This window comes from Cimex lectularius, unplaced genomic scaffold, assembly GCF_000648675.2.
Source record: "Cimex lectularius strain Harlan isolate CLEC.00 unplaced genomic scaffold, Clec_2.1 scaffold327, whole genome shotgun sequence".
In the NCBI taxonomy this organism is placed as follows: domain Eukaryota; kingdom Metazoa; phylum Arthropoda; class Insecta; order Hemiptera; family Cimicidae; genus Cimex; species Cimex lectularius.
This window is the reverse complement of record NW_019392865.1, coordinates 223292-238757: the sequence shown is the minus strand read 5'-3', so window position 1 is coordinate 238757 and position 15466 is coordinate 223292. Positions and strand designations below refer to the sequence as shown.

Genomic DNA, 15466 nt, shown 5'->3' with positions numbered 1-15466 from the left:
CTTCACGAAGAGTACTTTCAAAATCGTGGAGTGTATCAGAAGTGATGGACATGCTCTTATTCGTCTTTTGAGGTTATCCCATAAATGTTCGATTGGGTTAAAGTCAGGAGAACGGGCTGGAAAGGCTAAGACCTTGTTGTTATGCTGTTGAACGTACGTTTGTACTATGCGGGCGACACGTGGACGGGCATTATCGTACATTAGAATAGGATTGTCGCTGATTTCATCGACAATAGTCAACGCATATATTCCAAAATTTCATCCGCATAGCGAGTGGCCGTCAAAGACCCTCCACGAACAATAACCAACTCTGTGCGGCTGTCCATTGAAATGCCCGCCCACACTGTCACTGAGCTACGTTGAAAAGTTTGGCTCTGGGAAGTTACATTCTTTGTACTGTTCATTTTACATTTTTCACACTCTTTCACGCCCATCTGGAGATTGTAGATCAAATCTACACCCATCTGTAAAAAGTACAACAGACCAATTGTCCAAAGACCAAAAGTTGGGTTCTCGAGCAAATGCGAGCCGTGCATTTCTGTGTGTCCTGGTCAATTCTGGTCATCTTACAGGGCGAATAGCCATCAGTCCATTCTTCAGAAATTGCGTTCAGAAATTTGGACACCTCGAACTTCCTGGAGCAGATGAATCGCTTGAAAAATAGTAAGGTGCCGGTTTTGCGAAATTCTCGAAGTCAAAACACGATCATCCTGTGGTTCTGTTACCCTAGGGCATCCAGAACCGGCCTTCTATGGTAGGACCCAGTTTCTCGTCTAACATCGTCTCGCAGTGTTTCGTAGGGAACTCCGATGGCAATAGCCGCATACCTGATGGAACGTCCATCATCAATAGTTCCACACCACGCGCAACATCCTCAGCATTAAGTTGCATTTTTAACTTTAAAAATTGAAATTAAAAAAATAAAGATGAAAACATAACAGTTTATAGCTTCAGAATTCAAATGAGACCGAATAAGCTATTTAAATTCCGTAAAAAGTAAACATTGAAAAATCCTTTATCCTTGTTTTGGGTTAAGGATTAAGTGTGTTTACGTCTAATTGATATTCCCAATTTAAAACTTAGCATAAACAAATATTTATTGGTAAAAACGATGAGACAAATTAAATGCAGAATTTTCTTTTATGGACAAAATGAAAAAAATAATCAATTGGGTGGAATTTTTGCCTGTGATTGTACAATGGGTGAGTCATTTTCTGACATCTAACATAGCATAAACAAATATTTATTAGTAAAACCAATGAGAAAAATTAAGGACAGATTTTTTTATCGAGAAAATGGAAAAAAAATCAATTGGGTCGAATTTTTGCCCGTAATGTATCTATATCTATATTTGATTATATACTTTTTACAAAATTGCAATACTTCGTCAATACAACATTTTTTCCAAAAGCTTGTTTTTAATTACTATCTTAATGTTTTAGTTAGTCCTAGGTAAGCAAAGTTATTATTTAAATTGTTGTTTTGTAAAAAGTGTGGTAGTGTTGAAAAATTAGTGTCTCGACCTCTCGAGTCATCAATTTTCTTTTCAACCTCCTTTTCATAAAAATTATTAATCAATTTAAATAGAGTAATTACTGCTCGTTCTAATCTGTATAGTTATATAAAAAAAATTTAAAAATTTAAGTGGGACGGAAAAGTCCTTTATAATTGTTATGCTTGTCAATCAGCTAATATTAATGGCATACCTTTGTCAAAAGCTCTTTTCGAGTAAACATCAACCAAACAATTGTCTCCAAAAATGTCCTATAAATAAACTACATAGGTGAAAGTTGTTTGAAATAAATTGTAGGTTATAAACGTAAATATTTCGTATGTATATATATATATNAAAGAGAGAGAGAGAGAGAGAGAGAGAGAGAGAGAGAGAGAGAGAAAGAGAGAGAGAGAGAGAGTGAGAGAGAGAGAGAATGAGAGAGAGAGAGAAAAAACTATGCTAATTTACTTTTAAAATGCTAAGACTAATATTTTTTTAGTTTAGACATTTAATTTTGCACTGAGTACACATGATAAGATAATTTCGTTTGTGTATTTAAGAGGATGAACAAATACGGAAAAAAGATGAGTCTAAAACAGAAATTTTTAAAAGTGAAACAATTCACTCATTGATCTGCGAGTTAATAAAACCTAGACCAGCAATTTGACTAGTATCGCGGTGTCTATCAATCAATGTACAAAGTATACAGGGTGCTTTTTTAGATAGCCCGGCAGATTTTCTTTTGAACCAATGACGCTATAAAAAAAAAGTGTTTAATAATTTTTAATCTAGTTTCAAATTTTTACCTTTTTTGGAGAAAAATTATACAGGTTACCTCAGCCCCAGTTCAACTTTATTTTTCAATTTAAATTAAATTTCAAATAGGACCCATACACATCATTTTAAAGGTTTTTTTTGCTGAAAATAATGTTGCAATCGGATTTTAAATTGGTCAAGAAATGACAAAGTTATGTCAAAAAGTTTTGAAAAAAAAGTCATTTGGTTTGCTAATTATTAATTTCATGTTCGAACTGCCTGTCTTGCGTAAAAATGCAAAGATTTGCTCTATTTAACTACTCTTCACCGGAGCTCAGAGCGATGAGTCAGGGGAGATAGATTGACAAGCATTTTCTATCCTTCGACGCAGTTCTTCAACTGAGGTTGCTGGGTTATGATTGGCGTAGACACTGTTTTTTAAATGGCCCCATAGAAAATAGTCAAGTGGAGTTAAACCGAGGAGGCCAACATGTCGGGCCATGAGGTCCTATCCACCTATCCTGGATGTGAGGATTCAAATAACGACTCACCTGCAAAGAATTGGGGCATCCATCAAGCTGGAGATTCATTTTTTGTCGTTGTTTCAGAGGAACCTCATCTAATAGTGTTGTTAAAACCTCCTTCCACTGAGCATCATTTAAATTATTGTCGACGAAAGGCCCAATTAATTTATTTCCGAGAAGTTTACACAAAATGTTGATACTGTGAACCACCTGATGATGACAAGATTACGAAAATTTCGGATTTTCCTCTGTCTACGTTCGAAAATTCCAATAGTTTAGTACGCCATTAGAGATGAACTTGGCTTCATCAGTCCATATGATGTTTGAAAGAGTTTCTTCAACCTCCCAAATCGTCATTTGTGGAAGGAACGTTAGACGCCTGTCATAGCCGAAGTCCCTGGACAATACGAGAGCGATTCTTCTTAAAATTGTAAGTCCGGAGTACATCTCTAATTTTATTGTCCGAAAAACCTAAAACCCTTCCAACATTTCGAATAGGTATTCCAATTTTCGCGAAGATACAGTAAAATATCTCCTCGTCGAAATTACGCTGTCGGTTTTTTGCCATAACGTTGTCTTTTTTTTACCAATTTAAAATCCTATTGCACCATTGTTTTTAGCGTAAAAAATATTTAAAATGAATTGTCAGGATTTATTTGAAGTTGAACTGGGCCTGAGGTATACTGTATAATTATTTTCCAAAAAAGTAAAAATTTGAAACTAGACTGAAAATATTGAACACGTGTGTTTGTATTTTGATAGTGTCATTGGTTCTAGAGAAATTCAGCCGGGCCATCTAAAAAACACACCCTGTATAAAATATATTATATCAAGAATTCTGTATAATGAGAAAACCTGTGGGGTTGATGATTACGATCAGCGTAATTCATGTTAACGTTTCAAGTAAGATTATTATTTACAATTAAATTATCAATGTAGTCTGAATCTTTGTAAAATACTTTTAATTTGTCACTTGCCAGTTTGCTTGTTTCGCACAGATAATCTTATCAACTTTCGTCTTCATCAGAATCTTATCATCTTGGTATGGAAGGAACCCAAAGGGTCTTTGTTGTGGTACATTACACGAGATATTTTCTTATCTCAGCGAACATATTTAATGCGTGTACAATGTACAACAATGTACCGAAATGAAAACCGGAGAGGGAATAGAGACTGAGTGAGAAAGAGAAAACAGGAGCGAGATGAACAAAATCGTCCATGGAAAGAGAGAGAGAGAGAGAGAGAGAGAGAGAGAGAGAGAGAGAGAGAGAGAGAGAGAGAGAGAGAGAGAGAGAGAGAGAGAGAGAGAGACAGACAGACAGACAGACAGACAGACAGACAGACAGACAGACAGACAGACAGACAGACAGACAGACAGACAGACAGAGAGAGAGAGAGAGAGAGAGAGAGAGAGAGAGAGACAGAGAGACAGACAGACAGACAGAGACAAAGTGTATGAAAGAAAAAACTTATACGAAAATGGAATAGCAAATCGATAAAGTTTAGAAATAATAACTTTGAAGCTGGTCGTTGGTCAGCGGGTCGGTGAACCGTATGTAGAACTGATCGACGATTTGCTGAACCGGCATAGGGTTAGTCCAGTCGCGGGTTTGTCGAACTACTCGAACGCGTTTCGTCGTTATAATAATTATTAGCACCATTGATACGTGTAAAAACATAAAAAGAGAATATTAGAGAGACCAAAAAATTATATCGATGGCTTTTGATTTAACTGATAAGATTCACAGTGTATTTGGTGTTATCATGGATGTGGTCAAGATACCAAACTTTCGTTGTTTCATTTCACCTTCCACAGAGCCCTGCAACTGTTAGAAAACATAGTAGTTACTCAGCTTTGTAAGTGAGAATGAACAAACAACTTAATTTTACAACTTACAGCTTCTCAGTAAATATTTAACTATGATTTTCTTTTATCAACATGTATAAAACTTTTTTCTCTTTTTTATCATCCCTTCTTTTTGAATTCTAAATATTTATAATAAATACGTATTAAAACCATTAATTAGTAAAGAAGAAATAGAAACAAATAGACACAAAGTTTTGTACACATCGTCTACCTCTTAATCAAAATAAACTTCATCCTGAGTTTCTGTAGCAGTTCTATCTGTGACCAAATTATTGTAAAACCTCCTGGCATCTTCGTTGGTGAGACACTTTGTCAGGTGTTGCAAATCATTTACAAATTAATAGGCAGGGGCCCATCGTAGGAGTAACGAAGCTGCTATTTTGATGGGGTGGGGGGTTTTTCCTCTTTTTTTGTCTTTGTGGCACCCACAACACGTTGTGCTTATAATAACCTCCACAGAATGAAGTGTGGTGGTGTATGTACTGTGGTGTATAAAGATATCTTCAAACATCGAATCGTTCTCTTGGGGATGGGACATTTCGGTTTTTACATCGGTACTAAGTAATTCGTCTACGATTTGAAAAATTCCCTCTTACAATCTATAACAGTGAACGGCTAGGGTTTGCATCTGCTCGGACCAATCACATCCCTCCAACCTTGTGGCATATCTACATAGGATTTTTGATTTATCATGCTCATATCTCTATCGCACTCCAGATAGCTATTGCCACGGATGGGAATGAAAATTTTTACACAATAAATTCTCCCTTTGCCTGTTGCAAGATGGTCAAGGAATCACAGAACTGTATAATTTTTATTTTGCCCTGCACATGAGTAACAAAAAATTATAATTTTTTAATGAAGAATTTTTAAATGCCGGAGAGATGGATCCTCATCATTCTTTCTTAGGCGCCCAGGAGTACCATCGTTCTTCCACTGTGTCGCCAATTTTCAAACGCGATTTGTAGTAGGATCTAATTGGTTATCCCTAGCAACATTTGGCGGGTTAATAGTTAATGTCACAAGCCAACAGATAACGGTGAAATCTCGATTCTGACAAAAAATGTACCCTCGTCGTTTTTCCACTGTTCCCATCTATTAAGAGTGAAGGAAGAATATCAAGTATTCCACCCAAACAGTGAATGGTACGTAAATATGAAAATAGGAAAATAATGTATTTAAAAGTGTTTTAAAATATAAACGAATTTAGGAAACGATTGTGGGCTGAAATAAGCCAGCTGTTGATGTTGTGGGGTAAAGTATAAAATTTTCAAAAAACTCTACAAGAGATTAAAAAAAATATTAATATGGTTATAAGAGTAGGCTCCATAAACAAGATCAAAAATCCTTTTCTTTCATTTTGCCAGCCAAAAAGACATGCTTTATTTCTATATTTTTGCAAAAATTTCAGAAACTATTAGTTTTGCAAAAAACATGATAAAGTAAAAGTTGTAAAGAATCAAATTTCTTTTAATACAATAGGACAAATAAGTTGTTTATGTCTGTTTATCACAGCATATCTAACATAAAAAGACGTAAAATTTAATTTAAAAGAAATTTAATTTTCTGAAAATTTATTTCGTTACTTTTCGAAAAAGATTCAACTGTTTCTGAAATAAACTCCTCAAAAATGAATAGGGATATTGCCAAGTTTGTATATTTACTTTTTCTAATATTTTTATTAGAAATTGTGTTAAAATTTATTAGAAATTATTGTTTTTTTACTGAAGGAAAATTTAATTGATGGATTTTGAAAAATAACAAAATAAAAGGTTTTAATACCATAATTTTGTTTATTGGACATCATTTTTTTGGGACAGATGGGAAATTCTCAGGTTTTATAAACATTGCTGAACAACTCTGCCACTATGAGGTCTGGCATTGTCATCCAGAAATCGAAAATCCCTGCCAATGAGATCCCTGGTTTAAGGGATTTATTCCTCGATAATTTCTTGGACATAACTAACTGCGGTGAGGTTGTCTTCAACAATATGGAGTTCGGTTCGTCCTCCAGTGTAAATCCCAGCTTGGACTATTACACCGCCAAACTACACTGAAGGGAGCACGAACTGAGGTATTGTACGCATTCCTGCTCTCGGTGGACTCTTCGGCGCTGCTATCACTATACAGACTCAGCAGTAAACATAACAGCATTCCAATTGGTGTTCTCTTCTAAACTGCTGGAGACGGGCTGTTGCTGCAGGTCGTCTCAAATGAGCATACGATGTGAGGCCATCTTCCCACAAACCATTACGAATCATTTGTGCTGATAAAGGCCTTATCAAAACATCTTGTACTTCATTTAGGATCTGGGGGGCACTTTGGAAAGGGTTCCGTCGTCTTGCAGCAATAACAATATTTCTGTCCTCCCTTAGCGTCGTAATGAGCAGAGATCCACTTCCAGGCCTCCTATTGGTACATCCAGACTCTCGGAACCGTATAAATCCCGGGAGACCACGCTCTGATAAACGCCAACTGCCTCTGCGATATTCACTTGCCGCTGAACTCGTTGACTCGCCTCACAATAATATTGCGAACTTCTGGTTCAAGATGATGTCTTTCCATGGTTAAAGAGATACAACTGGGTTAAAATTGAGAAAAGACGAGAAAAGTTGTTTGTTTACAAATGAGTAATCCTCATGTTTACTATTCTTAAGTAAATCCGTTATTAAAAATGGGCATTACACGTTTCTTTGTTTTTGGCTTGTATTTTCTATTTTGTTTTATCTAACTAACAAGAATATGACGGCTAATTTAATTAAAATTAATAGAATAAGAATAAATTACAAATATCCATATTCATTTTTGAGGAATTTATTTTCCTTATGCTCTAAAGTTGTATTATTAATATTGATTATTTGGAGATAGTGAGGTGCGGTCTGGTGTGACGTAGGTTTTTGAAAAATGGCAAAAAGGAGGGAAAATTCAAAAGGTGGGGTTGAGATGGGATGTTAGTGGCCGAGTGGATCGAAGTCACGATCGCTCAAGTGGTAGAGCAGCGGCGTATCTAGCCGAAGGTCGTGGGTTCGAATCCCGCTCGTGACATTGACTTTTTTATCTCAACTAAAAACCTTAATTAATTGAAAGATATTAATTGGTCAAGCGGACCACGAAAACTAGCGGATTTTAGAAAAACGTTCTCTTTATTGTGCCAACGTTTCGACCTTTATTGAGATCTTCTTCAGGACCTGGGATTTATAAACGTTGTTTAAATTTTTCAAATGTAGGATGTGAAAAAAATTGTACAATAACCGACAATTTTGGATTTAAAATTTAAAATTTATGTTGTTTTACTGCAAAACAACATATCTATGATTGGAAAAAACCCAAACAAAATCCTACAGCACTGTCTACCCACCATTTTGAACACCAACTCAATTTCGACTTTAACAATCCAAAAATATTACACACAGGACAAAACAAACATAACTTTTTAGAAATGGTTTACATGAAGAGAATCAATTACAGAACAGACGCGGAGATAATTAGAGAAAGGAAAGGCAAATTGTTTAAATTTTTCAAATGTAGTTCAAAACAATCAGTCGCAGCTTCGCTAATATCATTAATCAAATTCTACATCGATAACATACATATATCATCATCACATCACACAAAATATATAATACAGCATCACATTCCACACACAAAATATTTCTACATAGTTTAATTTTTGAACAATTTGCCTTTCCTTTCTCTAATTATTTCCGTAAAAATAATCCTGAAAGAATAATCAGGCCGAACCATTAACCATTTTTCCCTTTTGTCGGCTCCTTTCTTCTCAAAGAAGCCGACTCCTCATATAAAAATGTCTTCTATCCCCACTCCTTCAAAATCCAACGTATATATACATAAAACAACAATATCTCACTGGCACTCTCAACACGACACACAAGAATGACACATCTACACGGAAAACAAATACTTTGATTGAATCTGAAATTTTCTAGCATTGTATAAATCCATCCTTATTCTAAATCAAAAATTTTCTATCATTGTATAAATTCATTTTTTTTAAATCTAAAAGTTTCTTGCATTGTATAAATTCATTTTTTCACATCCTACATGTATTTGTAAAATTTAAACAATATTTATAAATCCCAGGCCCTGAAGATGATCTCAATAAAGATCGAAACGTTGGCAAGATAAAGAAAATGTTTTTCTAAAACCTACGTCATACCAACGGCACCTCACGGTTTCCAAATAATCATTGGCTAACGGTCACTAAACACCACACATTATTTCTATTATTGTACAATTAGATATAGATAATTAAAACGGTAGATAAAATCAAATTACGAAAACAAAACAAACGCTTCAAATATTAATGTTCATTGCCATTGACCATATTAAGTAAAAATGTTAATAAATAATACAATTAAACCTATGTGTGATAACGTAAAGTAACAAATTTTAGTTAGTACTAACATAAATGCTATAGCATTTGATATAAAAAATGAGCAGTAGGAACACAAGTAAAATTTAAATTAAAACGTTCTAGTCTTAGGTAATCTTGAAAGAAAGCAAAAATTTCGTTTCATAGTACATTATAAAGATGAAAAATTATGGCTAATTTAACTTTATTATTTGAAAGAAAGGAAAAGTGTTATTAGCAGTAAAAAAAACGGTTTGATGAAGAGAGGATTTGGAACGACTGTAGGTGGTGAGATTCGGGGATTTATCTGGAAGTGAGTTGTTAAGAAGTTGGTCGGGGTGTCGGTAGGTGTACAAAGTATTGGCAATGCTTTAGGTTTAGCCAGGGGCGGTCAAGGGATGCTAGATAAGGGCTGCTAATGGCCCCTCTGGACCTGCTGACTTGGTCCACACTCTATCAGATCTAGAGTTGGCAACCTGCCATCTGTTACCGTCTATCTCTCTCTGCGCGCAACGTTCATTCAATTTACATCGTGTAAACAGTCCCTTTATATTTACATCTTTCAATATATCCTTATTTTTATTATGTCATTTGTCGAGATTTGTCCTTGTGTTGAACGAATAAATGAATGAATGTCTATTTATATGATTTCAGTACAGTACATACAGGGCGAGTCATTTTTTGACGCACCATTGGAAAATCAACGTGGGTGCGTTTAAATCTGAATCGAGGCTTATTTCCTTTGATTAATACGTTAATAAAAGAAAGTGAGTCAATTTTCGGTGTACCATTGGAAAATCAACGTCGGTGCGTCTAATTATGACTCGGCACATTATTTTGTTAGTCTCGTACCAAAAAAATAGGAGAGTCACTTTTCGACGCACCATTCGTTACAAATTTTTCACTTCAAAGAAGCCGACGCCTTACACAAAATTGTCTTTTATATACCGACTTCCTTCCCCACCCNAGTAAAAAAATTAAATAAATGTAACAATCTCCTTTTTTCTGGTAAAGTAACAAAATTAAATGTAACACTCCTTTGTTAGCAAACCAAAAATGTTTAAAATCATTATAATAATTGTTCGAACAGACCTCCATTTGCTGTAACACAGTATCCTAGTCTATCGTAAAACGATGATCGGGGGAAAAAAAAAAAAACCTTAATCAAATTAATTTGTGAAGAATTTTTTTTATTATTTTTACATTGTGTTTGAATAACGTGTTAATAATATTGGTTTTGTTTATTTTCCTTCCAACCTACTAAAACTAATTTGTAACGAATGGTGCATCGAAAAGTGAGTCGCCTATTTTTTGGTACGAGACTATCAAAATAAAATGTGCCGAGTCCTAATTAGACGCACCAACGTTGATTTTCCTATGGTGCACCGAAAATTGTCTCAGTTACTTTTATTAACGTATCAGTCAAAGGAAATAGCCTTGAGTCAGATTTAAACGCGCCCACGTTGATTTTCCAATGGTGCGTCAAAAAATGGCCCACCCTGTGTACAATCACAGCAAAAATTCCACCCAATTGATTATTTTTTCATTTTCTCGATAAAATGAAATTCTGCACTTAATATGTCTCATCGTTTTTACCAACAAATATTTGTTTATGCTATGTTTTAAATTGGGAATATCAATTAGACGTAAACACACTTAATCTTTAACCCAAAACAAGGATAAAGGATTTTTCAATGTTTACTTTTTACGGAATTTAAATAGTTTATTCGGTCTCATTTGAATTCTGAAGCTATAAACTGTTAAGTTTTCATCTTTGTTTTTTAATTTCAATTTTTAAAGTTAAAAATGCAACTTAATGCTGAGGATGTTGCGCGTGGTGTGGAACTATTGATGATGGACGTTCCATCAGGTATGCGGCTATTGCCATCGGAGTTCCCTACGAAACACTGCGAGACGATGTTAGACGAGAAACTGGGTCCTACCATAGAAGGCCCGGTTCTGGACGCCCTAGGGTAACAGAATCACAGGATGATCGTGTTTTGACTTCGAGAATTTCGCAAAACCGGCACCTTACTTTTTTTCAAGCGATTCATCTGCTCCAGGAAGTTCGAGGTGACAAAATTTTAGTTTAGTTTTATGATGACTACTATGAACTTTTTTCATGTCTTCAAATCTCGTGAAGTATAGTCAATTTTGCTATATTTCGATAAATGCAAGATCTGTAACTCGTAAAAAAAAACAGGTCTTGTGATTTGCCCACTGGACTTTCCAGGCTTTCTAGGCACCTTCTTTGAGTGTTATGACGGATTTTACTCATTTTTGCGTTTACTTTTTAAAGTAGTTTTTACTAATTATAAAGGTTTTTGCTTGTTAGGATGATTTTCCCTAGTTATTATGAGTTTCCATTTATGAAGACAATTATGAACTGTGTTTATGCCCTCAAATCATGTGAGGTTTCATCAACTTTTCAATATTTCGACAAAATTATGATTTTTTTGCTCGTACAAATGCCAGTGTTTTTGTTTTGCCCGTTGGTTTTTTCATGCCTTCCAGGATCCTCCGTTGATTGTTATGATGGATTTTGCTCATTTTAGCGTTTACTTTTTATACAGTTTTTACAAATTTTGTAGGTTTTTGCTTGTTAAGATGATTTTCCCTAGCAATTTTGAGTTTAGTTTTATGATGACTACTATGAACTTTTTTCATGTCTTCAAATCTCGTGAAGTATAGTCAATTTTGCTATATTTCGATAAATGCAAGATCTGTAACTCGTAAAAAAAAACAGGTCTTGTGATTTGCCCACTGGACTTTCCAGGCTTTCTAGGCACCTTCTTTGAGTGTTATGACGGATTTTACTCATTTTTGCGTTTACTTTTTAAAGTAGTTTTTACTAATTATAAAGGTTTTTGCTTGTTAGGATGATTTTCCCTAGTTATTATGAGTTTCCATTTATGATGACAATTATGAACTGTGTTTATGCCCTCAAATCATGTGAGGTTTCATCAACTTTTCAATATTTCGACAAAATTGTGATTTGTTGCTCGTAAAAATGCCAGTTTTTTGATTTGCCCGTTGGTCTTTTCGGACAAATTTCTAAACGTACGTTTGAGATTCGTCATAGAGATTTGCCATAAGTGAGAGACTTGTCTTTCGGTGAATAAGCAGTTTCGGTGGGTCGGCAGGTTCAGGTTGAGCCGGCGCGAGACGGAGGCGGCCCTCCCCCGGCTGGATGTCTCTTTGAGCGAGATAGGTCCGTTCTGCGCCCGAGCACTTTCCGCCTCAGAGTCGTGCCAGGAGGAGCGCTACAGACGGCACGACGGCACTTGCAACAACCTGGACCGGCCCGCATGGGGCGCAGCTTCCTTCCCCTTCTCGCGCCTTCTCCTGCCACAGTACGCCGACGGTGAGTACCGCAGCCTTCTTCTTCTTCATCTTCATCTTAAACATTAAAATCTTTTCTTTTCTCAATTTCATTGCATGACATTGTATATTTCACTAACAAAAAGAATGTAGATCCTTGGAAATTTACCCATTCACAATATAGTTCTGGAATGAAGATGACTTGTCGGCCCCAGAGGCTGTAATCATCCGGGCATAAAATTAACAAAAAAGTTACAAAAACTTATCGAAAATATTAAAAAAATACAATTTTCGTTTTAAAATGAATAGTTTTCACAATGGAAAATATTATCTGTTAACAAAAATTTGTCACTGTGATGTAGTGTCACAAGATTTTTATTCATCTGAACCACTGTCGTCTATACATTTGTAAGAAATTAAGTTTTTACTACTAAATGACTAACATCAGTTAAATTTAATATAATTGAATAATCGAATTTAGCTGCTTTATAACCCCTCGAAACTTTGATTAGCTTGCTATTTATAATGGAATGTAATTAAATTTCACCATCTATAAAAGAACGGTAAAGGCAAAATATAATTTCAAAAAATAGCTGTTCATTTTGGTTTCAAATAAATTTTTCTTGAATTCATAGTGTATTCATAATGAAATATTGTCAGTAATAAACTTAAGCTCGGAAATAATTTTTCTCTATTCGTTATAGATCATTTTTAATGTTTAACATTGACAATATAATATTTCGAAAATCTATCATCTTGTATTCTTCGTTTCCCCTATCATTTATTATTTTCAGACGTATTTGACAAACGAAAGAGAATAGTTGCTATCCGATAAAAAATTTTAACTGAAGAGTATCAATTTAAAAAAGTAAACAATTGAATGTAACATTTTTAACCAAATAAAACTCATCATATACTGTTTTTCCTTGCTACTGTCTGTTGCATTGACTGTAGAAATGAGGGAAAAAGTTAAATTTTAATACCAAAAAAATAATAATATTGGGAAAATATTTCTAAAACAGTTCATCAATTTCCATTCCATTAAAAAATTTTCTTGATAAACTAGTGTTTGCGAATTCATAGTAAACAAATCTGCAATTAATTAAATAATTTTCCTCTATTCGTTGTATAAAGTTTTTAAAGTTTAACATTGACTATATAATATTTCGAAAACCTATCATCTCGTATTCTTCGTTTCTCCTGTCATTTAATATTTCCAGATGTATTTGACAAACGAAAGAGAATAGTTGCTATCCGATAAAAAAAAGCTGACTGAAGAACATCGGTTAAAAAAAGTAAATAATGGAATATAAAATTATTAATAAAAGACAACTTATCACATCTTGTTTTTCCATGCTCCTGTCTCTTGCACTGTCTGTAGAAATAAGGGTAGAAATTAAATTTTAAAACCAATAAAAAAAATAATATTGGCAAAATATTACTAAAACTATTTCCATTCTATTAAAAAATATTCTTGTAAAACTAGTTTTGGCGAATTCATAGTAAACAAATTAAACTTAACACTAAAAAAAATATTTCATTTTAGAATACAAATGTATGGAATATAATGTATTTTTTCATTGTTAAAACCGTTAGGAAAGATTTTTCTATACCCGGAAATGTACTAATTTTTATTTATCTAACTAATTTTTACTAAACTTAATATATTAACTTAATTTAACCAAAATTTAAAAGAACTTAACGTTAATTTTACGTAATAATTACTTAGAGTTTTAAATATTAAAGTATTTCAAAAAAATGTATGATATTTGATTCAGAAACTATTCTTTAATCCATCTAAATAATATTTCCTAGGCAAATTAGTTATTTTCTCGACATGAAGTAAAACGGACTGTAAGTAAAATTGGCAAAATATTGAAAATGAAGGCGAGAAACTAAAAAATTAGTTATTTTCTTGACATGAAGAAACAAGAATTATAAGTAAAATGAACTGTAAATAAAATTAGCAAAATGTAAGAAAATTAGTTATAGTCTTGACATGATAAAACAAAAATTAGAGAAGAAAAATTAACAAAATATTGAAATGGAAGGCAAGGAACTAGATAATTCCGGTGCAACGTTCCCGGTTTTCTGGAATTCTGATGTTTTCAGACGATTTTATTCAATGTTTCAATTCAACAAAATGCCAAATTATCTTAATATAAAATTACCTTCATTTATGAATTATTATTTTATAATTACGGCAATTATAATGACAAGTATAATAAATTAAGTTTTTGCCTAATTAATGACAATAATAATTTTCCATGATAGGATAAAATCCATACTACATTGATTCAAAGAAAAGGATAACTTGCTCCTGCACATAAAAGTTAAAATAAATTCGAATTTGTCCAGATCGATCTTCACTCCTTTTTTCCCCTATTATTGTTACTTTTTAACAAATTATAAATAAAAGTATGGAATCGTCTACAAGAAAAATTATACTATATATTAGATAGGATGACTGTTTTTGTAAAAACCAAAGCGGTAAAGTTCTCTTATACTTTCATGTATTTTTTTTTTTTTTTGAATACAGTACTAATAGCTTTTGGCTTTTATTCTGCCCTGAAAATTTATGTTTACTTCAGTTTCCAATTTTCTCGACAGAACATTTTTTTCTCTGTTTTATGTGTTAATTGTAATCTAACAAATATAATGTTTTGATAAGGGTTCGAAGCAAAAAGAGCGTTTCTGGACAAGTTTTCAAGTTAAAAAAAAAATCGTTGTACAGCGAAGTATACCTATTTTTCTCTGGCGATATTACAAATATAATGAAGAAAAATCTCATTGTTCCATCTGCTGTTAAAACATTGGATTAAATAGAGTTTTATTATATTAGTTATCCCATATAAATAAATAATATGACTGAATTTGCAACTATTGGAAGCAAGTACATCTTTACCAATCTAGTCAATCTTACATTTTTCTCTCAATTTTATGCGCTAGTTGAAATCTAACAAATGCATTGTTCTTTTGCTAAGGTTTCAATAGAAAAAACAAGTATCTTTGGAATAGTTTTCAAGGTAAAAATCCAAAAATCTTTACAGTTATAGCGTAGTATACTGATTTTTTCCCATGGTGATACTGCAAATATAATGATTTCTCTGAGAAAATCTAGTTGTGCCATC

The 15466-nt window shown here is 33.5% G+C and overlaps 1 protein-coding gene across 4 annotated transcripts in view; it reads left to right on the top strand.

Annotated features, from left to right (window-relative positions):
- Positions 1-15466, top strand: part of LOC106670297 (lactoperoxidase-like) — a 91258-nt gene that overhangs the window by 15947 nt on the left and 59845 nt on the right. For 2 of the 4 annotated variants that reach the window (XM_014400488.2, XM_014400487.2), the window contains exon 4: positions 12158-12378. In XM_014400488.2, the coding sequence (XP_014255974.1) occupies positions 12158-12378 (221 nt within the window). Of the gene's footprint in view, positions 1-3104; positions 3206-11069; positions 11088-12157; positions 12379-15466 lie in introns of those variants that run through there. The other 2 variants (XM_024228857.1, XM_024228858.1) reach the window with 2 other exon arrangements.